The 25,646-nt window shown below is 43.0% G+C and overlaps 1 protein-coding gene across 1 annotated transcript in view; it reads left to right on the top strand.

Annotated features, from left to right (window-relative positions):
• The window catches only part of P2RX7 (purinergic receptor P2X 7), a 52,372-nt gene that overhangs the window by 3,867 nt on the left and 22,859 nt on the right, over nt 1-25,646 (top strand). Inside the window, exons 2-5 of the mRNA XM_068562771.1 lie at nt 16,139-16,307; nt 17,426-17,494; nt 21,939-22,011; nt 23,052-23,148. Coding sequence (XP_068418872.1) covers nt 16,139-16,307; nt 17,426-17,494; nt 21,939-22,011; nt 23,052-23,148 — 408 coding nt within the window. The remainder of the gene's footprint in view (nt 1-16,138; nt 16,308-17,425; nt 17,495-21,938; nt 22,012-23,051; nt 23,149-25,646) is intronic.

Here is a 25,646-nt window from a genome sequence, read left to right as displayed (position 1 = left end):
GCTCACTGCAACTAGAGAAAGCCCGCATGCAGCAACGAAGGCCCAACGCAGCCAAAAATAAAAATAAATAAATTTATACAAAAAAAAAAGTCTGTTATGACTTTTAAATGTCTGAATAAGCAGTATGTGGACTTTCACTTGTTCTCTTGCACAGTTGTCAGTTGCCTGTCACTGCTGTAACAATTAACCACAAACTTGGTAACTTAAAACAACGATTTATTCTTTCACAGTTCTAGAGACGTCTAAAATCAGTATCACTGGGCCAAAATCAAGGTGTCGGCAGGGCCACGCTCCCTCCAGGGTTCCAGGGGAGAATCCTTCCTTGCCTCTTCCAGCTTCTGGGGGTGGCCTGTGTTCCTTGGCTTGTTATCACATCACTCCAATCTTCAAGGCCAGCATCCTTGACTCTGCTCCACCTTCACAAAACTTTCTCCTGTATGTGTGTGTGTGTGTGTGTGTGTGTGTGTGTGTGTGTGTGTGTGTGTGTGTGTGTGTGTGTGCGCGCGCGTGCATGAAATCTCCCTCTGTCTCTCTCTTATAAGAACACATATGATGGCATGTAGGGGCTACCTTGATAATCCAGGATAATCCCACTATCTAAAAATTCTTAACTTAATCACATCTGTAAAGACCCTTTTCCCAAATAGGGTAACAGTTATAAATTCTGGGGATTAGGACCTCATAGCTTTGGTGCCATTATTCAGCCTACTATAGGAGGTATAGCCCCAGGCATTCAGCTCATTGGGATGGCAGTGACTAAGATTCTGGCACTCATTCCCAAACATTATTGGCATGAGTTCCCACCTTAGGGCTTAGCAGTGGCTGGCCGAGTCTTTTCTTTGGAACAGTCCCTGTTCTCTGGGTGTTGTTCCTGGCTGTGTAGTGTCTCAGCAGTCCTGGTTTTTGGTCCTCCAAGAGATTGTAAGAACTGCCTAATGTCCTTTAAAATCTCTTTCTTCCTTTATTTTTTAACAACTTTATTGGGGTATAAATTTATATATCATAAAATCACCCATTTTAAGCATACACTTCAATGATTTTTAGTAAATTTGCCAAGTTGTACAACCATCATCATAATCCAGTTTTAGAACATTTCATCACCCCAGTAAGATCCCTCATTCCCATTTGCAGTCACTCCCCATTCCCACCCCCTGGACCCAGGCAACCACTAATCTATTCCCTGCCTCTATAGATTTGCCTTTTCTAGACAATCTCTCTTCTTAAACTAGGCAGAGTGAACTCTGTTGTTTAGAACTAGAAACCCTGGCCAATATAATACTAATATCCCCTAATTATAGAAGAAGAAATGATGACTCAGAAAGGCTAAGTTACTTACATAAAGTCATGTAGGTAGTAAGTGGTAGAGCCAATGTTGAACCCAAGTATCTCACCCCAGAGTCCAAGCTCCCACTAAAGTACTGCAGAGAATGGAGGAGGTAAGAGTACAAACGGAGGGAGGGAGACAATTTAGGAGGCTATTGGGTCATCCAGGTGAGTTAATGGTGATCTGGACTGAGGAGTTGACAGTGGTAGAGGAGAGATGTAGACTGTTTTGAATAACATTAGGAAGATAAAACAAAAAAAATTGACAATTGAATGGACGGGGGGGAATGAGGGAAAGGATGAATCAGGGAGTGTGCCATGTTCTGGCTTGGGCAATTGATGAGTGGTGGGAGAACTTATGGGGATAGGAAATGTGAGGAAAAAAAGCCCATTTAGGGTGGAAGATGAATTCAGAACTGAAGGCACTGAGCTTGACATATCTATGGGACATACAAATACAAATGCTTAGTTGGATATATGAATCTGGAGCTGGAGATGTAGATTTACATATCACCAGCATACAAATGGTAACTAGAACTATGGAAGTAGCTGCAACTGACCAGCAAGAGAGGATGTAGGTGAGAAGGCAAGAGGGCTTAGAACAGACCCCTAAGGAATGGTAACCTTTAAATGATGGGAAGCACAGAGGTCTCCAAAGGATTCTCAGAAAGGGCGAACGTGGGGAACCAAAGGAAGTCAGGAGAATGTGGATTCTGGGAAGCTGAGGGAAGAAGGGGAGGCAGGGGGGTGGTGCATGGTCACTGGTGTCAAATGCTGCTGAGAATCTGACAGGTCTGTGGCGTGTCTATTGGATTTAGCGATAGTGGTGTTGTTTACTGGGCACGAGAGGCTTTATAGACGTTCTGGCGGTGGGGGGGGGGAGCCAGACTGGAGTGAGCAGAGGAGTGAATGGAGATGCGGAAATGGATGTGGTGACTCACTTTTTCAAGGGACTTGGCTACAAAGGAGAAGAGAGGAATCAAGTGGTAGAAGGAGAAGAATGTGGGGTCGAGGGAGGGTTTATTTTTAAATTGGGAAATGATGTTGAAATGCAGATGGAGAGGAGACTCGAGAGAAAAGGAGATGATGAGATAAATGAAAATTATCATCACGCTGTCATCGTCATCGATACCATCATCATCATCATCATTGCTGTCGTCACCAACTAGCAACCACAAGGAAAGCTTGTTCTGTTCTGGGACTGTTCTAATTGTTAGACATTTCTTCCTTACATTGAACCAAAATCTATCTCCCTGTAATTTTTCCCTTTTGATTAGAGTTCTGCCCTGTGGTCCCTTTTCTACTGGACACTTTCCAAATGGCTGCGTCACAAAGCACCGAGCTGATCTCCCTGTCCTATGCGGCTGCTTCCCACTAACTATCTATTTTACATTTGGTAGTGTATATATGTTAATGTTACTCTCTCACTACGTCCCAGCCTCCCCTTCCCCCCTGTGTCCTCAAGTCCGTTCTCAACATCTGCATCTTTATTCCTGCCCTACCACTAGGTTCATCAGTACCATTTTTCTAGATTCCATATATATGCATTAGCATATAGTATTCGTTTTTCTCTTTCTGACTTACTTCACTCTGCATGACAGACTCTAGGTCCATCTACCTCACTACAAATAACTCAATTTCGTTCCTTTTCATGGCTGAGTAATATTCCATTGTATGTATGTGTCGCATCTTTTTTATCCATTCATCTGTCAATGGACATTTAGGTTGTTTCCATGTCCTGGCTATTGTAAATAGTGTTGCAATGAACATTGTGGTACATGTATCTTTTTGAATTTTCTCAGAGTATATGCCCAGTAGTGGGATGGCTGGGTCATATGGTAGTTCTATTTTTCATTTTTTAAGGAACCTCCATACTGTTCTCCATAGTGGCTGTATCAATTACATTCCCACCAACAGTGCAGGAAGGCTCCCTTTTCTCTACACCCTCTCCAGCATTTATTGTTTCTAGATTTTAATGATGGCCATTCTGACCGGTGTGAGGTGATATCTCATTGTGGTTTTGATTTGCATTTCTCTAATGATTAGTGACGTTGAGCATCTTTTCATGTGTTTGTTGGCCATCTGTATGTCTTCTTTGGAGAAATGTCTATTTAGGTCTTCCGTCCATTTTTGGATTGGGTTGTGTTTTTTGTGATATTGAGCTGCATGAGCTACTTGTATATTTTGGAGATTAATCCTTCGTCAGCTGCTTCGTTTGCAAATATTTTCTCCCATTCTGAGGGTTGTGGTGCATGCACTCTTGCTTTGCTGGCGAAAACATAAAGTGCTTCAAGCTTTTGTGGTTTGGCAAAATGAATCAAGATAAAAAATGTGCACATCCTTTGACCCAGAAATTTATTTTAAAAGGTGTAAATTTACCTCAGGTGTGAAAAGATTCTTGCGTAAATATGTACCTGGCAACATGAAAGAGGAGAGTGGAGAGGCAATGAAGCATAGTGTTTAAGAGAACAGACTGAGGGACTTCCCTGGTGGTCCAGTGGTTAAGATCTGCGCTCCCAATGCAGGGGGCCCAGGTTCGATCCCTGGTCAGGGAACTAGATCCCACAGGCTGCAACTAAGAGCCCGCATGCCGCAGATAAAGATCCTGCATGCCGCAACGAAGATCCCGCGTACCACAATTAACACACGGCCAAATAAATAAATGAATATTTTAAAAAAAAGAGAGAGACAACAGACTGAGCCTCAGTGGTAAAAGACTGAGGGCTTCCCCCTGCCCCCAAAGATCAAGAACAAGACAAAGATGCCTGTTTTCACCACTGAAATGCCTGTTATTTGACACTGTACTGGACATTCTAGCTAGAACAATTAAGCAAGAAAAAGAAATAAAAGGCATCCAAATTGGAAAGGAAGACATAAACTGTACTTAGATGATAAGATCCTATACATGGAGAATCACAAAGAATTCACAAAAAAATGTTAAAGTTAATAAACCAATCAATAAAGTTTCAAGGTACAAGATCAACACACAAAAATCAGTGTGTTTCTATACACCAACAATGAGCAATCTAAAAAAGAAATTAAGAAAACAATTCCATTTACAATAGCACACAAAAGAGCATAAGCTGTGGAGCCAGTGTTGCTACTTACTATGTGTCTTAGTTCACTGGGGCCACTATAACAAAATGCCATAGACTGAGTAGCTTATAAACAACAGAAATTTATTTCTCATGGTTCTAGAAGCTGGAAATTCCAAGATCAATGCACCAGCAGATATGGTATCTGGTGAGAACCCACTTCCTGGTTCATAGATGGTCATCTTTTTGCTGTATCCTCACATGGCAGAAGAAGTGAAGTTTTTCTGGGGCCTCTTTTATAAGGCCACTAATCCCATTCGTAAGGGCTCCACCTTCATGACCTATTCACTTCCCAAAGGCCCCACCTCCTCATACAAATGCATAGGGGTTAGGTTTCAACTTATGAATTTTGGGGGGTCTCAAACATTCAGTCTATAGCACTATGTGAACTTGGGCACACTTTCTCTGCCACAGTTTGTTCAGCTATAAGGTGGGGGTAATACTATAGCTTCTTTACAGGATTATTTTTGGGGAGGTTAGGATTGAAAGAGTTAATATTTGTTATTAATATACGCTTAGAAGAGTGCTTGGCATGTAGTAAAAGCTATATCAAGATTATCAAAAACGTTTGTAAGTGGGAAAAATGAACAAAATTTCCATTTAAATATCCATCAGTAAGAGACCAGCTGGCAAATTTTCACAATTCATTTCTTAGGCTGAACCGTATGAAATTGCCAATATTCTACTGTTTTGGTCTACAAAATGGGCAATTTCTTATGTTCCAACCTGAATACTAGAATACTCCATACCTATTCAAAGTGGTCACATATCATAGATCTATCTTTATCATACATTTATCAATACTGTTGTGGAAAGAGTTAATAACATATTATTGAGTAAAAACAGCAGGTTACATAATAGCATGTAGAGCGTGGCCATGTTTGTGTGTCTAGGTGGGGGCATAAAGAGACATCTGGAAGATACTCTCAAAGTTTCAACAGTGATAACCTCTGGGAGGGAGAACGTTGGAACCTTTTCACGTTCTTTGTGCTTTTCTGTGAAACTTCCACTTTTACAACAGCAAAAGGGATTCTCTTTAAAAATGTGGCTTATAAGACCTGAACTCGGGGCTCCTACTGCTTGCTGCCTAATTAGGGCATAGGGCATTGGCTTATCACCACCCTCAAGTGGAATATTCTACTTCTCTCACCAAAGTTTTAGACAACACTAGTTTTTTGGGTTTTGTTTTCTAGATGATATAACACAACATTGGTTAACATGGGTTTAGAGTTATTTAAAATTTGGGGCCTCTAAGATGAACCTCTGCCAATCTGGGTGGTCCATGGCCTGTATTTGCATAACTGAGTTTTGGAGCTCAATGCCTTTACATGTATCCATTATATTTCCTCTAGCTGGTAAACGTTAACTAATAGGTTAGGACTCACTCTCTGCTCTCCATACAGTAGGATGCGTAGAAAGTATTGTGTTCTGTAGTAGGCGTTTTTTGAACGAGGGAGACATAGTTTGGGAAGTATGAAAAGGAAGGGTTTTCCAGGTATACTAGATGGTGGAGAAGAAGTGCAATAGTCAAAGGGTATTAGAAGGGCAGGTGATGTCTTAGCCAAGCTGTGGGTAACAAGAAACTGAACCCTCTCACTAGCTAGCTCAAGGAAAGGCAGGGCAGAGTAGAACAGGCTGAATAATGCCTCCCCGCCCTACACCAAAATCTCCATGTCCTAATCTCTGGAACTTGTGAATATGTCACCTTCTGTGGCAAAAGGAACTTTGCAGATGTGATTAAGTTCAAGGTCTCAAGATGGACAGATTATTCTTGATTATCTGAGGGGCCCCAGTGTGATCACAAGAGTCCTTATAAAGGGGAGGCAAGAGGGTCAAAATCAAAAAAAGGAGATGTGACAAGAGGAGCTGAGGTTGGAGTGATGGGGCTGTGAGCCCAGGGAGGCCAAGGCAGTCTCCAGAAGCTGGAAGAGATGAGAACAGATTCTCTAGTGGAGCTCCAGAAGGGACCAGGCCTGCCATCACCTTGATTTTAGTCCTGTAAGAATGATTTTAGGCATCTGACCCCCAAACTAAGAGAAAAAAATTTCTGTTATTTTAAGTCACTAAGTTCATGGTGGTTTGTTACAGCAGCAATGGGAAACTAATACAACCGGCATTTAACTTGCCTTGGGGATGTAGGCTCTCCTCCACTTTCTTCTCAGTGCACCTCTGGCTGCCCCTGGCCCTTTGCTGACCTCCCCCTACAGCTGAATGGATCAGGGTTGGACATAATCAGATTCTTCTCTTGGGATTTTAAATATAAGACACAGAGGATGCAGGCTCAACTTCTCCACGAGGCGCAGAGGGTCCAGGACCAACGGTTCTCTTGGGGGCCCACGAAAATATCTATTGGCCCCCGGGGTAAGTGTCAGTTAACCGGATGGAAGGGTAGTTCACTTTCAGGTCACATCCTTTCACGCTAGTGTTACCTTTGTTCAGTGAGCTCTGTGAGGGCAAGTCAGGCTTTGCTGAGAGGCACTTCCTCCTCGTGGTGCTTTGAGGACTCTTTTACCATGGCATACAGTCAATTCCCCCTGAGTTGCCAGCATACGTCTGTGAAAGCTGTTCTCATTGAAAACTCATGGATTGGGACTCTGAAGAAGCTCTTCATAGTGGGCACCTTGCTCTACATCTGGTGAGTCAGGTGCAGTGTGCCACTGAGGACTCCCCGGGCTGACCTCACTCTCCATCCTTCCCTCCTCTGCCCCTCTACAGCCCTCCTCGTCAGCCAGCCTGGCCTGTGAGGACCCAGGCTTCTATCACATTCATTCTCTTCCACCTTCCCAGACTCTTCAGCTTTCCTCTCCCCCATCTCTACTCATCCTACAAGGCCCGGCTGAATCCCCAGCTGCCCTGTTCGCTCCAGGGACCAGTGGTTTTGCCCTCTTCAGAATGCAGAGAATAGTAGCTTCTTAGAGCCAAAAGGTCATAGGGATTAGGGAGCCAGGCAGTAATCCCCTTATTCAGGGACTAAATCCACGGCCCAGAGAGGTGGAATGGCTTGTCTGAGTCACCAAGCAGGTCAGGAGAGAGCTGCTGGGACAGTCGTTAGAATGTTCTTTCCATAGGGCAGGATACTGCGAACTCTTTCTCTTCCTTTTTTTTTCCTTTGACGCATCTCTGAAGTATTTTAATTCTTAAAATGATATGTTCATTATTATATAAAGGCAAGTTTTCTGATTTATGAGAGGGTTGGATTCCATTAAGGCTGATCTATAACATGTTGTGCATTTTGGGATGAATATGAGAGACTGAGCTTCCCAAATGGAGGGCCAAACTGACCCAGCGTTATACTGGGAGGCTGTTGCAGCATCCAGCACAAAAGAACATTGCACATACATGTGCACATTGTGATGCTAGACTGAAATATATTGTTGAGTAAGTATTATCGTATTTGTCTATGGAATTACATTGAATAGCTCTGTCTCATATATGCTGATTGGATCTCAAATCTGGATCTCTGGCCCAACGTCTTTCTTTTTTTAAAAAATATATTTATTTATTTAGGCTGCACCAGGTCTTAACTGCGGCACGTGGGATCTTCGTTTCAGCATGTGGGATCTTTAGTTGCAGCATGCGGACTCTTAGTTGTGGCATGCAGACTCTTAGTTGCGGCATGCATGTGGGATCTAGTTTCCCAACCAGGGATCAAACCCAGGCCCCCTGCATTGGGAGCGTGGAGTCTTTTTTTTTTTATGAATTTATTTTTATTTAATTTTGGCTACGTTGGATCTTTGTTGCTGAGTGCAGGCTTTCTCTAGTTGCGGCAAGCGGGGGCTACTCTTTGTTGTGGTGTGCAGGCTTCTCATCGCGGTGGCTTCTCTTGTTGCGGAGCACGGGCTCTAGGCGTGCGGGCTTCAGTAGTTGTGGCTCGCGGGCTCTAGAGCACAGGCTCAGTAATTGTGGCGCATGGGCTTATTTGCTCCATGGCATGTGGGATCTTCCCGGACCAGGGCTTGAACCCATGTCCCCTGCATTGACAGGCGGATTCTTAACCACTGCACCACCAGGGAAGCCCGGGAGCATGGAGTCTTACCCACTGTACCACCAGGGAAGGCCCACCCAACGTCTTTCTTGATGAGCTTTCTTTTTTGATGAATGTTATAGAAATACGAAAATATATCGAGAATAATAAACACTCAGGTAGGACCATCCAACTTAATTACTAACCCAGTTTTTGCTCCCTGAAAACCTAGCCTTTATCTCATTCTCTTTCCTCTTCCCTTATAAATATGCCCCCTGAATTTGGTGTTTGTCATTCTATGTTTGTTTTAATATTTCTACAACGTATGTCTATATATATAAAAAATATTTTTTCCTTTTTTAATTTAATTTAAATTATTTTTTATACAGCAGGTCCTTATTAGTCATCCATTTTATACACATCAGTGTATACATGTGAATCCCAATCCCCAGCTCATCACACCAACCCCCCACCCACCACTGCTTTCCCCCCTTGGGGTCCATATGTTTTCTTCTCTACTTCTGTGTCTCAATTTCTGCCCTGAAAAATGGTTCATCTGTACCATTTTCTAGGTTCCACATATATGCGTTAATATATGTTATTTGTTTTTCTCTTTCTGACTTACTTCACTCTGTATGACAGTCTCTAGATCCATCCACGTCTCAACAAATGACTCAATTTCGTTCCTTTTTATGGCTGAGTAATATTCCATTGTATATATGTACCACATCTTCTTTATCCAGTCGTCTGTCGATGGGCATTTAGGTTGCTTCCATGACCTGGCTATTGTAAATAGTGCTGCAATGAACATTGGGGTGCATGTGTCTTTTTGAATTATGGCTTTCTCTGGGTATATGCCCAGTAGTGGGATTGCTGGGTCATATGGTAATTCTATTTTTAGTTTGTTAAGGAACCTCCATACTGTTCTCCATAGTGGCTGTATCAATTTACATTCCCACCAACAGTGCAAGAGGGTTCCCTTTTCTCCACACCCTCTCCAGCATTTGTCGTTTGTAGATTTTCTGATGATGCCCATTCTAACTGGTGTGAGGTGATACCTCATTGTAGTTTTGATTTGCATTTCTCTAATTATTAGTGATGTTGAGCAGCTTTTCATGTGCTTCTTGGCCATCTGTATGTCTTCTATGGAGAAATGTCTATTTAGGTATTCTGCCCATTTTTGGATTGGGTTGTTTGTTTCTTTAATATTGAGCTGAATGAGCTGTTTATATATTTTGGAGATTAATCCTTTGTCCGTTGATTCATTTGCAAATATTTTCTCCCATTCTGAGGGTTGTCTTTTCGTCTTGTTTATGGTTTCCTTTGCTGTGCAAAAGCTTTGAAGTTTCATTAGGTCCCGTTTGTTTATTTTTGTTTTTATTTCCAGTACTCTAGGAAGTGGATCAAAAAAGATCTTGCTGTGATTTATGTCAAAGAGTGTTCTTCCTATGTTTTCCTCTAAGAGTTTTATAGTGTCCGGTCTTACATTTAGGTCTCTAATCCATTTTGAGTTTATTTTTGTGTATGGTGTTAGGGAGTATTCTAATTTCATTCTTTTACATGTAGCTGTCCAGTTTTCCCAGCACCACTTATTGAAGAGACTGTCTTTTCTCCATTGTATATCTTTGCCTCCTTTGTCATAGATTAGTTGACCATAGGTGCATGGGCTTATCTCTGGGCTTTCTATCTTGTTCCATTGATCTATGTTTCTGTTTTTGTGCCAGTACCATATTGTCTTGATTACTGTAGCTTTGTAGTATAGTCTGAAGTCAGGGAGTCTGATTCCTCCAGCTCCGTTTTTTTCCCTCAAGACTGCTTTGGCTATTCGGGGTCTTTTTTGTCTCCATACAAATTTTAAGATGATTTGTTCTAGCTCCGTAAAAAATGCCATTGGTAATTTGATAGGGATTGCATTGAATCTGTAGATTGCTTTGGGTAGTATAGTCATTTTCACAATGTTGATTCTTCCAATCCAAGAACATGGCATATCTCTCCATCTGTTGGTATCATCTTTCATTTCTTTCATCAGTGTCTTATAGTTTTCTGCATACAGGTCTTTTGTCTCCCTAGGTAGGTTTATTCCTAGGTATTTTATTCTTTTTGTTGCAATGGTAAATGGGAGTGTTTCCATAATTTCTCTTTCAGATTTTTCATCATTAGTGTATAGGAATGCAAGAGATTTCTGTGCATTAGTTTTGTATCCTGCAACTTTACCATATTCAGTAATTAGCTCTAGCAGTTTTCTGGTGGCAGTTTTAGGATTCTCTATGTATAGTATCATGTCATCTGCAAACAGTGACAGTTTTACTTCTTCTTTTCCAATTTGTATTCCTTTTATTTCTTTTTCTTCTCTGATTGCCGTGGCTAGGACTTCCAGAACTATGTTGAGTAATAGCGGTGAGAGTGGACATCCTTGTCTCGTTCCTGATCTTAGAGGAAATGCTTTCAGTTTTTCACCGTTGAGAATGATGTTTGCTGTGGGTTTGTCATATATGGCCTTTATTATGTTGAGGTAGGTTCCCTCTATGCCCACTTTCTGGAGAGTTTTTATCATAAATGGGTGTTGAATTTTGTCAAAAGATTTTTCTGCATCTATTGAGATGATCATATGGTTTTTATTCTTCAGATTGTTAATATGGTTTATCACATGGATTGATTTGCGTATATTGAAGAATCCTTGCATCCCTGGGATAAATCCCACTTGATCGTGGTGTATGATCCTTTTAATGTGTTGCTGGATTCTGTTTGCTAGGATTTTGTTGAGGATTTTTGCATCTATATTCATCAGTGGTATTGGTCTGTAATTTTCTGTTTTTGTAGTGTCTTTGTCTGGTTTTGGTATCAGGGTGATGGTGGCCTCATAGAATGAGTTTGGGAGTGTTCCTTCCTCTGCAATTTTTTGGAAGAGCTTGAGAAGGATAGCTGTTAGCTCTTCTCTAAATGTTTGATAGAATTCACCTGTGAAGCCATCTGGTCCTGGACTTTTGTTTGTTGGAAGATGTTTAATCACAGTTTCAATTTCATTACTTGTGATTGGTCTGTTCATATTTTCTGTTTCTTCCTGGTTCAGTCTTGGAAGGTTATACCTTTCTAAGAATTTGTCCATTTCTTCCAGGTTGTCCGTTTTATTGGCATAAAGTTGCTTGTAGTAGTCTCTTAGGATGCTTTGTATTTCTGCGGTGTCTGTTGTAACTTCTCCTTTTTCATTTCTGATTTTATTGATTTGAGTCCTCTCCCTCTTTTTCTTGATGAGTCTGGCTAATGGCTTATCAATTTTGTTTATCTTCTCAAAGAACCAGCTTTTAGTTTTATTGATCTTTGCTATTGTTTTCTTTGTTTCTATTTCATTTATTTCTGCTCTGATCGTTATGATTTCTTTCCTTCTGCTAACTTTGGGTTTTGTTTGTTCTTCTTTCTCTAGTTTCTTTAGGTGTAAGGTTAGATTGTTTACTTGAGATTTTTCTTGTTTCTTTAGGTAGGCTTGTATAGCTATAAACTTCCCTCTTAGCACTGCTTTTGCTGCATCCCATAGATTTTGGGTCGTCGTGTTTTCATTGTCATTTGTCTCTAGGTATTTTTTGACTTCCTCTTTGATTTCTTCAGTGATCTCTTGGTTATTTAGTAACGTATTGTTTAGCCTCCATGTGTCTCTGTTTTTTACGTTTTTTTCCCTGTAATTCATTTCTAATCTCATAGCGTTGTGGTCAGAAAAGATGCTTGATATGATTTCAATTTTTTAAAATTTACTGAGGCTTGATTTGTGACCCAAGATGTGATCTATCCTGGAGAATGTTCCGTGCGCACTTGAGAAGAACGTGTAATCTGCTGTTTTTGGATGGAATGTCCTATAAATATCAATTAAATCTATCTGGTCTATTGTGTCATTTAAAGCTTCTGTTTCCTTATTTATTTTCATTTTGGATGATCTGTCCATTGGTGTAAGTGAGGTGTTAAAGTCCCCCACTATTACTGTGTTACTGTCGATTTCCTCTTTTAGAGCTGTTAGCAGTTGCCTTATGTATTGAGGTGCTCCTATGTTGGGTGCATATATATTTATAATTGTTATATCTTCTTCTTGGATTGATCCCTGGATCATTATGTAGTGTCCTTCCTTGTCTCTTGTAACATTCTTTATTTTAAAGTCTATTTTATCTGATATGAGTATAGCTACGCCAGCTTTCTTTTGATTTCCATTTGCATGGAATATCTTTTTCCATCCCCTCACTTTCAGTCTGTATGTGTCCCTAGGTCTAAAGTGGGTCTCTTGTAGACAGCATATATATGGGTCTTGTTTTTGTATCCATTCAGCAAGCCTGTGTCTTTTGGTTGGAGCATTTAATCCATTCACGTTTAAGGTAATTATCGATATGTATGTTCCTATGACCATTTTCTTAATTGTTTTGGGTTTGTTTTTGTAGGTCCTTTTCTTCTCTTGTGTTTCCCACTTAGAGAAGTTCCTTTAGCATTTGTTGTAGAGCTGGTTTGGTGGTGCTGAATTCTCTTAGCTTTTGCTTGTCTGTAAAGCTTTTGATTTCTCCATCAAATCTGAATGAGATCCTTGCTGCGTAGAGTAATCTTGGTTGTAGGTTCTTCCCTTTCATCACTTTAAGTATATCATGCCACTCCCTTCTGGCTTGTAGAGTTTCTGCTGAGAAATCAGCTGTTAACCTTAGGGGAGTTCCCTTGTATGTTATTTGTCGTTATTCCCTTGCTGCTTTTAATAATTTTTCTTTTTCTTTAATTTTTGCCAATTTGATTACTATGTGTCTCAGCGTGTTTCTCCTTGGGTTCATCCTGTATGGGAGTCTCTGCGCTTCCTGGACTTGGGTGGCTATTTCCTTTCCCATGTTAGGGAACTTTTCGACTATAATCTCTTCAAATATTTTCTCTGGTCCTTTCTCTCTCTCTTCTCCTTCTGGGACCCCTATAATGCGAATGTTGTTGCGTTTAATGTTGTCCCAGAGTTCTCTTAGGCTGTCTTCATTTCTTTTCATTCTTTTTTCTTTATTCTGTTCCACAGCAGTGAATTCCACCATTCTGTCTTCCAGGTCACTTATCTGTTCTTCTGCCTCAGTTATTCTGCTATTGATTCCTTCTAGTGTAGTTTTCATTTCAGTTATTGTATTGTTCATCTCTGTTTGTTTGTTCTTTAATTCTTCTAGGTCTTTGTTAAACATTTCTTGCATCTTCTCGATCTTTGCTTCCTTCCTTTTTCCGAGGTCCTGGATCATCTTCACTATCATTATTCTGAATTCTTTTTCTGGAAGATTGCCTATGTCCACTTCATTTAGTTGTTTTTCTGGGGTTTTATCTTGTTCCTTCATCTGGTACATAGCCCTCTGCCTTTTCATCTTGTCTATCTTTCTGTGAATGTGGTTTTTGTTCCACAGGCTGCAGTATTGTAGTTCTTGCTTCTGCTGTCTCCTCTCTGGTGGATGAGGCTATCTAAGAGGATTGTGGAAGTTTCCTGTTTTCCTTTTTTAATTGAGGTGAAATTCATAGAACATAAAAATGAATGATTTTAAAGTGAACAAGTCAGTGGCATTTAGTGCCTTCACAATGTTGTGCAACCACCACCTCTATCTAGTTCCAAAACATTTTTATCACCCAAAATGCAAACCTCATTATGCAGTTACTTCCAATTTACCCCTTCCCCCAGCCCCTGGCAGCCATCAATTCACTCTCTGTCTCAATGGATTTACCTATTCTGGACATTTCATATAAGTGGAATCATACACTAAGTGGCCTTTTGTGTCTGTCTTCTTTCACTTGGCACAATGTTTTTTGAGGTTCATCCACAGTATAGCATGTGCATCCTTTCATTCTTTTTTGTGGGTAGATAATATTCCATTGTTTGGATAGACCACATTTTGTTTATCCATTCATCTTTTAATGAACATTTTGATTGTTTCCACCTTTTGACTATTGTGAATAGTGCTGCTATGAATATGCGTGGACAGGTATTTGTTTAAGTACATAATGTTTTTTGAATTTCTTTAAACTTTATCTCATTCTGTGGCATGCTTTGTTTACTCACTATTATGTTATTTCCATATTGATACAAGCAGCTCTCCATTCATTTTCACTGTTGCAGAACATCCCATTGGATGAATCCAACAATTTATTCACCCAGTCAATGTTCAAGGACATTTAGGTTATTTCCAGTTTTCCCTATTACAAATAGTACAGCTTTATACTTTCTTGTATATGACCCCTTGGGCGCATGTTTGAGGGTTTCTCTGGGGCATATACCTAAGAGTGGAATTGCTGGGGCATGGGGAATGCACTTCAAATGTACAGTACTTCATATTGCCAAATGTGACCTGTCTTTCCATGAGTGTCCCAGGGGTCCTCAACCCTGGCAGTGCATTAGAATTAACTTTAGAAAAATATATAGGTACCTGGATAACTCTCCAGACCTTCTGAATCAGAATTTCCAGGGATAAGACTGGGGAGCTGAAATTTTGAAAGCTCCCTAAGTAATTATACTGTACAACCAAGGTTGAGAACAGCTGGGACCAAGCCTTGGCCCACTGTGTCTTGGTTTCCCAAGGTCAGCTCATAGAAGGCAACCATTGGCTTAGACTTCCTAATATCATTCAGACATCAGAGGCTGAGCAGAGGGAAGAGACCAAAATAGGTACCTGCCAAATGAATAAACAAAGCATTTAAAATAAACTCTTAAGGGACTTTCCTGCCAGTCCAGTGGTTAAGACTCCACGCTTCCACTGCATGGGGGTGTGGGTTCGATCCCTGGTCAGGGAACTAGGATCCCATGTGCCATGCAGCATGGCCAAAAAAACCAAAAAGAAAAAATAAAATAAACTCAATTATTCAGGGCAATGGGAGATGGGGAAACAGATAAATGGGGATGGAATCTACCATTTTTAGTTATCAATTCCACTTTCTCCCTCTCTTCCCCCACCATATAATTTAGGTTCATATTCTAAAGAAGATTTTAATAGCTAATGAATGGATCAAAAGGCAGGAAACCAGAGGCAGAGCCACATCATGCATGAACAAGTAGAGTACATGGTTAAGACGTCTGGCTCTGGGCTATAAGGTAGACCAGTCAAGGACCTCAGTCCTGCCACTGACTACCTGTGTGACCTTGGGCAAGTTCCTTCACCTCTCTGAGCCCATTCCCTCATCTACCAAAGGGTGATGATTACAGTAACTATCTCCTGTTGCTGTTGGGAGCATTAAAGGAGATGATGCATACAGAGCACGTGGCATGTACTAAGTGCTCAATAAAGGGTAGCTGCTATTATCAATATTATTTATAAATCAGGTGGGTGTTTCTGGAAAACAGGAGGCTGACCTGCTGGACACACCATTAAAAAGATGCTAATGTGTTACTGAGCCCCAAAACAAAGCTGGTGGACCACCCTGGGGTGGACTTTGGTATTTGAGAAGGCAACCTATAAATTAGGGTGTATATTAGGCAATATTAGAGGTTGGTATTGGGACCAATAGTTTCTATGTAGTGAAAGCTCACTATGCGCCAGATATAGTGCTAAGGAGTTTGCATGCATATCTCGTTGCATCCTCATAACAACCCTATGAGGTAGGTATGACTATTCTTCCCATTTTACAGGTAAGGAAAATGAGTCACAGAGAAGGCAAGTCACTTGCCCAAAGTCACCCAGCAAAGCTAGGATTTTAATGGAGGTGACTTTCGGAACCTGCATCCAAAACCACTGCACTGTGCCTCCCTTGAGAAAACCATTGATGCTTTTCTGTGTCTGCCATTTAGCTTTGCTTTGGTGAATGACAAGCGGTACCAATGGAAAGAACCTGTTATCAGTTCTGTGCATGCCAAGGTGAAAGGGGTGGCAGAGGTGAAAAAGGAGATTATGGAGAACGGAGTGAAGAAGGTAGTGTGGAATGTCTTCGACACGGCAGATTACACTGTCCCCTTGCAGGTGAGCACTTATCAGCATCCTCCCAGGACTCGTCCCTGGTCACTGTCCTCAGGTCCTCGCACCCCTCCCTGGGACCTAGAGCTTCACTCCAGAAAAACATTGGCCCCATTTTAAAAGCTCTGTGAAAATCCCAACTGAGAAAACCTAAAAATTGCAAAACTGGGTCAGATCCAGCAACTCGAAGGAGATGATTCTTTGCTTTATCAAGTCCTACAGGGTTTCTCAAAATAGCAGTGTGTCCTGGTGCATTGAAAACATGATTTGATTCACTCACACCTGATTTATACACAGTTCTTCAGAAGCAGGGCCATCAAGTCAGTAAACTTTGCCTAGATCCAGAAAGGTAAAGAACTTTCTGCCTAGAGGGGACCAGCCCTTCTACATTGTTTGTGTGACATTTTATCAACAAAAATGTCTCCAGGAAAACACTCTTGGGTACAGTTTTGCACAAGGGAAAGGAAGGGTGTGGCCCACAGAGAAAGGCATGAGATTGTCTCAGTTTGCAAGAAGAGAAAATGAAAGTAGAATTCTCAGAAGGGAGAAACTGAAGTGGGGTTGAGAACAAAAAAGAACAGATGGGGGGCGGGAGGGACAAAAGGGCACGTTGGCAGCCCTTGGGAGCTGGAAAGCTTTTCGAAACCATAAAAGCCAAGCTGCTATCCGTTTTTGTCTCTAACAGTGGGTCATTAAAACCTCCAGCTATTTCCCAGGTGGTGGGATGCCCTACTGCCCTTTCATTAAAGTCCTGGATAATCTGAACAGTGCTCTGATGAAGGTGACACCTCCACCTCCGCCTCCCCAGGTCTCTTGAATTTCAACTTAATGGGATTTTATTGTGTCCAAAAAATGAAAAGGCTGCTTTTGAGGCTGGAATGGAAAACCAATGCTCAATCAATTTGAACTGTTCCTCTGCTCTCCCTCGACTCAGCAGGGCGGCTCATCCAGCTTTGATATCAAGCCTTCAGGGTTGTCGAGTTGCTTCCAGACCCTGATTTCGAGACTGAAACTTAGAAGAGTGGAAAGGTTCACCCCCAGGCACTTAGCCAGCTGGATTACTATGATTAAGTAGTTCTGTTCTCAATGGCTTTACATTTGCCTTCTCTCCTTTTTCTCCACAGGGGAACTCCTTTTTTGTGATGACAAACTTTCTCAAGATAGAAGGCCAAGAGCAAGGGTTGTGTCCCGAGGTAAGGTGTGATGGGTCATAAGAGTTCCTGGAGGAGACACAGGTCAGAGGAAATGGAAATTGACACCAGGCGTGTTTTGGAGCCTGCAAATATTTACTGAGCCTCTGCTTGCTACAAAGCAGGGGTGTAGATCTGGGCTGGGTGGAAAGGGTGAGAAGATGTTGTAGTTCTCCCTCTGTAACCACCAGGTCTTGGTCTGTCCCCCTGGGTCTCCAGCTCCAGCACTAGGAGCCTGTGCAGCTCAAGGCCTGCTTTCTCCATCGCTCACTCCCTGTGCAGTTTATGACAACAGGGATCCTTGGCCTTTGCACAGCACCTCATGTTTCAGTGGAGCCTCACTTCAACTTTAGGGGGGTAACAGCATTCCCAGCCCCATTTTACAGGTCAGCACAAAGATCAGAGAGGTTCAGTGACCTCCCCAATGTCACGCAGCTTGCTGGAGGCAGAGCCAAGCTTAGAATCCAGTTGTCCTCATTCACAGCTTCTGCCACGGTCCACTGTGAACTGCCTGCAGGGCCAGCCTGGGAATCAAGCTTGATTTTTCATCCCACTTCTTAGAGTTTTAGGCTCTATATCAGGTAGGAATGCTCCCATGTCTCCCGCCGTCACCACTACCACCCATGCAGTCTTTCCCAGACTGCATGGGTGGTAGTGGTGACGGCGGGAGACACGGCTAGTGGGTAGTGGTGAAGGCGGGAGTGGGTAGTGGTGAAGGTGGGAGTGGGTAGTGGTGAAGGCGGGAGTGGGCAGTGGTGAAGGCGGGAGTGGGTAGAGGTGAAGGTGGGTGTGGGTGGTGGTGATGGCGGGAGACATGGCTAGTGGGTAGTGGTGAAGGCGGGAGTGGGTAGTGGTGACGGTGGGAGACATGGGAGCATTGCCCTCTCCGTACTCTCCACCTTCCCCTACTTTTTCTGGAAAACTTTCTTCCCTATCAAAACATACTGGTCCTATTCTGTCCCATCCCAGTCCTGCTCTCTGCTCTGTAAGATGATAACTAGCTCTTCTGATAAGTTTGCCTATAGAAGAATTTGTCTAGGCAACACACTCCTGCTGTTCCCCTCTCGAGTAACACACCCGCGCTTTACCAGGGACCGTCCCAACTGAGGGGTGCAATGCTGTGGCAATATTGAGCTGGTCCCCAGCCTGTGGGGAAGACCAGCCTTGCCTGTGGGTCTTGCTCGTCAGCCTACTCTGGTGACAAGGCCTAGATTTCTGAGTGTCTGAGAGATCAGGGTGGATAAGCTCTATCTCATTACAGTCTTTGGCCTCATTTCTACCTAAACTTGGAAACAAGCTAACATTCCCTTGGTGTCTATCTCAATAACGTTCCCCTAAAAGGAGACCTCTCTATGTTTATCTTGCCCCCATCTTCCCTTAAATGTTCCTGTTACTCTAATGAAGTAGCAGGCGCCAGTCCAACTAAACACTCCCTCCCACCTCCCTTCCCAGCAGCATCCAAAATTGTATCCAGTTTGGGGCCCTTGCTTCCCTTTTGTCCCATACTCTGGAATTGCTACTCACACTCCACCCCTGTGGTACTTTGCACAGATGCTTTTCTTTTCTTTTCTTTTTTTGGCCGCGCTGCAGCTTGTGGGATTTTCGTTCCCCGACCAGGGGTCGAACCCGTGCCCTCAGCAGTGAGAGCTCGGAGTCCTAACCACTTGACCGCCAGGGAAGTCCCTCACAGCGCTTTTCAAGTTACTGAGACTGGTAAGGAAGAGAGTTAGGGTAGCCCAGAGCCTGGATTTAGGAGCTAGACTGTAAATGGTTTAATACTTGACGTATTAGCTTTGTGACTTTGGACAGGTAACTTCACCACTCTGTGCCTTGATATGTTCATTTGCAAAATGGGGTAATTACAAAACCTAGCTCTTAGGATTTTTGAAACAAATGAGCGAATCTCTGTGACAGGCTGGAAACAAGGCATGATACATTGTAAGCACTCGATAAATGAGAGCTGTGATGATTCAAATGACAAGTTACTCTTTCTCAGACAGGATGTCACTCAGACTGGCTGGAACTCAAAGAGCAGCCCAGAGAACACTATGTAACTCTTGGGATTTTAACCTGTGACCCAAGCTCGTTTGGGTTGCTCTAATGGGATATTCGCCTCCTCTCTTTGCATACTGACACCCACCCTAACTCTGATCAGGAGGTGGAAGTCAAGGACAGGGCTTGACTCAGTAAATATGGCCAAACCCCAGCTGTACACCAAAATGAGGAGACATTGGTTATAATTATCTATTGCTGCATAACAAACTACCCTGAACCTGGTGGACTTAAAGCAACAAGCATTTTACGAGCTCTCATAGTTCAGTGGTTGACTGAGCTTAGCTGGGCAGTTCTGCTGATCTTGGAATCTGCATGGGATCTCTCACGGCGCTGCAGTCGGATAGCGGCTGGGGCTAGCACCATTCGGAGGCTCAGCTGGGGTACCAGGATGGCTGGTCTTCTCTTCCTCTCCGGGGACTCTCAAGGCTTCTCCTCCTTTCAGAGTCTCTCCGCGTAGTCTTTCTAAACTTCCTCATAGCAGCTCAGGTTCCCCCAAACCAAAAGAAGCTTCCAGGCCTCCCAGGCTCAGTACTAGAGCTGACACAGCATTACTTCCACTGCCTTCTGTTGGTTATTTGGTCAGAGCCAGCCCAGCTTCAAAGGGAAGGGGAAACCCTCTACCTCTCAATGGCAAGAGTGAAAAAGAATTTGTGGCCATCGTCAACGCATGTGACAACCACAAAAAGAGGTGATTAAAACGTCTTTTTTAAAAATATATTTATTTATTTATTATTTATTTATTTGGTTGCACTGGGTCTTAGTTGCGGCTCGCCAGCTCCTTAGTTGCGGCATGCGAACTCTTAGTTGCAGCATGCATGTGGGATCTAGTTCCCTGACCAGGGATCGAACCTGGGCCCCCTGCATTGGGAGCGCAGAGTCTTATCCACTGTGCCACCAGGGAAGTCCCACGTCTTTATTTTCTTTTAATTTTGGAATTTCTTTTGGAGAATAAAATAGAGTCAGTTTATCTTCTTTCCTGAGATTTCTTTCCAGTCAATAATCAAAATAACATAGCTTCCCATGAGCCACAGTAAATGATCATTTGTTCATTCATTCATTCATTCCACATTCATCAAGACCCACTATGTGTCAGGCACTCAGACTACAAAGATATGACCCAGGCCTTGTATTCAAAGGGTTCATAGTGTAGTTGGGGGTCACAAGGGCAGCAAACCAAGGACATGCTGGGTAACAGGAAGAAAGCAACTTGGGAAGAAAAGAGAACATGAAAGAGATTGAAAACTATAGGAAACGTTCACTGAGCAAGAGCCATGTGCTAAACCCTTTCTCATCATAATTCATTTAATTTTCACAACAGCCATATAAGACAAATCTGTTCATTCCCCTTTTACAGGTAAGGAAACTGAGGCTCAGAGAGGCAAAGTTACTTGGCTGAGGCCACTCAGCTAGAAATGGTGCAGCTATTGCCAAACCTGGTTGTACCTGGGTCCAAGCCTGGGGCCTCCCCTGAATCTCTGTAAAATTGCAAAGAAGAGGCTATTTTCACAGAGGTTCTGGTTTCCCCAAGACGGGCCGGTAAACCTGGTCCCTGAAAAATGGGAAGCTGAGTATGCATAAACCAAGTCATCTCATTTTTCTTTTCCTCATTCTGTCCTCAGCTCTTATTGAAAGCTGATTGACCTCATTTTCTTAGGCCAGGAGAGAGTGCTGGCTGGAGTCCTTTATTTCCACATTTCCTGCTGAGACTTTGTGCCTGTCTGCTTCACTTGGTTCTGCAGCCACAGGGCTGCTTGCACCAGGCCCCCTGCTCTCCAACACAAGGGCTGTCCCCGAAAGTGGCCCCTGGCATACGCTTCTTAGATGTTCATTAATTTTTATTTTTTATCGAGATATAATTCACATACCATAAAATTCACCATTCTAAAGTGTACAATTTAGCGGTTTTTAGTATATTCACCGAGCTGTGCAGCCATCATCACTATCAGTTTCCAGAACATTTTCATTATTCCAAAATGAAACCTCATACCCATTAGCAGTCACTCCCATTCCCGCTTCCCTCAGCCCCTGCGACCACTGATCACACTTTTGTCCATGGATTCGCCTGTTCTGAACATTTCACATACACAGAATCATACAATATGTGGTCTTTCGTATCTGGCTTCTTTCACTTAGCATCCATCATGTTTCAAGTTTCATCTACATTGTAGCATGTATCAGTACGTCATTCATTCCTATTTGTGGCCAGCCAAATAACATTCCATTGGATGAATGTACTAGATTTTAGTTGTCCATTCATCTACTGGTGGATATTTGGGCTGTTCCCTTTTTTTGGCATTATGTGCAAGTTTTTGTGTGGACATAGACATCTGCCCTTCTGTATCGTAGGGACACACAATGCTTATTCCCCACTACCTTGTCCTTCTCTCTGCAGTATCCCACCCGCAGGACGCTCTGTTCCTCTGACCAGGGTTGTAAAAAGGGACGGATGGGCCCAAAGAGCAAAGGTATGTTCTGTTTCTTTTCCTGAGACCCCGTGGGTGGATGGTCTGGAATCCTGGAGACATTCGAGATGCCCAGATTTTTAGCCTCTGGCTCTCAGCTGCCTTCGTCCACCCTCCCCAGGCCATGGATGAGCCTGTACCTGCCCCGTGCCTCGACTCTGAACCCAGAGGACCAGCTGCTGACTATGAATGTGACTCTAATTCCCAGTGAAAGCAGCTCCTGAAAACCTCGCAGAATTAGCCCCTTCAGGGTTCTCACTGATAGAAAAACTGAATGGCCCATAGCATCATCTGAGTGTTCTAAGTGTTTCCTCTTGAATTTCCCCAAAGGTTGAAAAGGATGAATGTGTACCCCCAGGACACCTGGGGACAATATTAACCTGCAGAATTTCCAAAGCTCTTGTTTTAACTTAAGGCACATAATAAAAAAATTACCACAAAAAAGAAAAAAGAAAAAGTAAAAACCATCATTGTTTATAACACACATGTACACAAAAAGGCATAAGGATATTCAATTCCATCCCATAATACATATGCATTTGAGTTGGTGGAGAGGTCATTAATATTATTTACTATTTAACTTTCCCCTCAAAAATTGTTAATGACACTGATACTCCAGGAAGATGTGCCATGCTTACTCCATGGCTCTGTACATCCTGGTACGTACTGTATACACCTAGAGGGACTCAGATGCCTGTTTACAAGCCAAGTTCTAGTCCATTTATACGAGGCAAAAGAATATACCCTGTTCAGCTCCCCGCTCAGCCATCTTTTCTTGCAAAGAAACCAAAAAAATCCAAGAGCATCCATGGTCTTTCTGAGTTCTCTTTGATCCTTTTCTGAAAAGCTTACCGTTCTATGAGTTGCTTGCTTGATTTTTCTTATGTAAGTTTGTGGTTTGAATGGGTTTCATGGAAACTGAAACTGCTTGGGTTGAAAAACATAAATAGTCTCTTGCTTGAGTTGAGTGGAGTTTCTTCCCCCCCGCCCCCCCCCGCCCGTTCTTTCACACCTGTGCTTCTACGACCCCTTGACCCCCACAGGAATCCAGACCGGCAGGTGTATAGAGTATAAAGGGAAGCAGAAGACCTGTGAAGTCTCCGCCTGGTGTCCCGTCGAGGCAATGGAAAAGGCTCCAGAGTGAGTAGTAGGGAGGGGACAGACACGGTGGCCCTCAGCTTTGAGCAGATGAGGCTCTGCCAGGCACTGTTCCGACTTCCCTTCTCAGCACCGTCCCCCCAAGTCCCAGGTCTTACTGGCTTGGTGGCTCCTGTGCCAGGCACACTAGTGGTCTCTGGGAGGCCCCTGATAGTTGTTAAAATACTGAAATCATTCTATACCAACTGGTAAATAGCTAATACCTTCAACACCCTTGGGTGCCCCTGTCCCTTGGCTGTCCCAGTACCTTCCAGGGCACCCCCAGATACCTCCTCCAGTGCTACAGCAGGATCCTTTCGGACTGCCAGTGTCTGTACTGAGTGATTAAGGGAGAGAAGGTGGGAGGGAGGGGGGGAAAAAGGAAAAAGGAAGGAAGAGGAAGGGAAGGGAGAAGAAAAGGAAGGAAAAGGAATGGAAGGGGAGGGAAGTTTTCTTAAGTTAAATGTTCATAGTGACATGCAGATTTGGTGGTCCCCTGTATTGACTCTTCTCTTTAACACAAAAGGTCAGGCCCAGAAGGCAGAACTTGATGTTAAATCTCAGAAACCACTGGGAGGGCTGCATTTCAGCAGAGAATAAGGAGAGCTGGATTCAAATCCTGGCTTTAACACATCCTTGCTGTGTGACCTTGAACAAGTGGCTTAACCTCTTTGAGCTTCAGTTTCCTTGCCTTTAAAATGAGGGTAATAGGACTTCCCTGGTGGTCCAGTGGTTAAGACTCTGAGCTTCCAATGCAGGGGGCACGGGTTCGATCCCTGGTTGGGGAACTAAGATCCCACGTGCCGCTCGGCGTGGCCAAAAAATTAAAAAATAAAATGAGGATAATAATTGCACCTATTTCACTGGGCTGTTGTGAGAATTAAATGAGATGATACTTGTACAGTGATTGCAAAGTGAGCCTTGTGCTTGGCACACAGTAAGTGCCCAATAACACACACACAAATGATCTGCCCCTAGACATGTGGTGGTTCTAGACCAGCACTGTCCAATGGAACTTTCTGCAATGATGGAAAGGTTCTGTACCTGCACCATCCAATATGGTAGCCACTAGCTACATGTGGCTATTAAGCACCTGAAATGTGGTTACCACAAATAAACTGAATTTTTACTTTAGTTTAAATAGTCACACATGCCACAAATGCCTAGGAGATGTTGGACTATATTGGACAGTGCAGCTCAAGACAAATGTGACTCAGGGCCACACTATCAGCATCTATGGGGCAAAGAGAAGACTTCCCCAAACTGACTTTTTAGAAGGTTCAGGTGAAAGTTTCCTACGTCCGGATGGGAAACACTAGGCAGTATCAGCCCATCTGGCCCTCAATCATTAATGGCACCACCCTGGTTCATTTGTAGGTCAGGGAAGTTTCTTTGTCACAGAATGAATGTCCAGGACCTGGGTGGGACATCAGCCTACATTCAAGGAGTCCCTAGTTCAAGGCAAGAGGCTTCTTGATTGCCTGTGGTTTTCAGTCCTGGCTCTGCCACCATTCATTCATCAGATAAATACTGTGCATCTCTAATGTTCTGGGCCCTGGGCTGCAATTTTACATGACCCTGGGCAAGTAACTCCCTGAACTTCAGTTTCTTATATGTTATACGAATGGATTACTAAGATGATTCATTTAATTGTTCGTCCAACACATCCATTACCATGTAGTAGGTGTTAGATATTTATTTTACATGTAATCATACACAAGGGAGACAGTGCTAAATTTTTTGTAAAATACAAGAAGACCCAGATATGGAGCAGGTCCCAAGGCTCTTGCCAATCTAATATCGGGTTGGCCAAAAAGTTTGTTTGGGTATTTTGTAACATCTTACAGACAAACCCGAACGAACTTTTTGGCCAACCCAATAGAAGAGATAAGACACATGTACAGAGGGCTGTAATTCAGAATAGAAAATTATAAGTGTCATGAAAGAGGAATAAAGGGGATCCTGTAGTCCTTTGATTCTTAGAGTATTGCCCAGGAAGTGTGGGGTTTAGAATGTTCTAAAGGCAAAGGGTCTGGCATATAGCAGGCATCTGTCGTAAATAAGATTTTTTGTGTGTGCAAGTGACAAATATAACTTTAACTAGGGGGTTTCCCTGGTGGCGCAGTGGTTAAGAATCTGCCTGCCAATGCAGGGGACATGGGTTCGAGCCCTGGTCCGGGAAGAACCCACGTGCCGTGGAGCAACTAAGCCTGTGCACCACAACTATTGAGCCTGAGCTCTAGAGCCCACGAGCCACAGCTACTGAAGCCCACGTGCCTAGAGCCTGTGCTGCTCAACAAGAGAAGCCACCGCAATGGGAAGCCCGCGCACCTCAACGAAGAGTAGCCCCCGCTCGCCACAACTAGAGAAAGCCCGCGCACAGCAACGAAGACCCAATGCAGCCAAAAATAAAAAAATTTTAAAAAAAGCTTAAGTATAAAAAAAAAAACAAACTTTAACAGGCTTCAGAAAAAAGGACTGTTAATTTTTGGCTTGTGTTT

This window comes from Eschrichtius robustus, chromosome 14 (assembly GCF_028021215.1).
Source record: "Eschrichtius robustus isolate mEscRob2 chromosome 14, mEscRob2.pri, whole genome shotgun sequence".
Taxonomy (NCBI): Eukaryota; Metazoa; Chordata; class Mammalia; order Artiodactyla; family Eschrichtiidae; genus Eschrichtius; species Eschrichtius robustus.
This window is presented reverse-complemented; position numbering and strand designations above follow the sequence as displayed.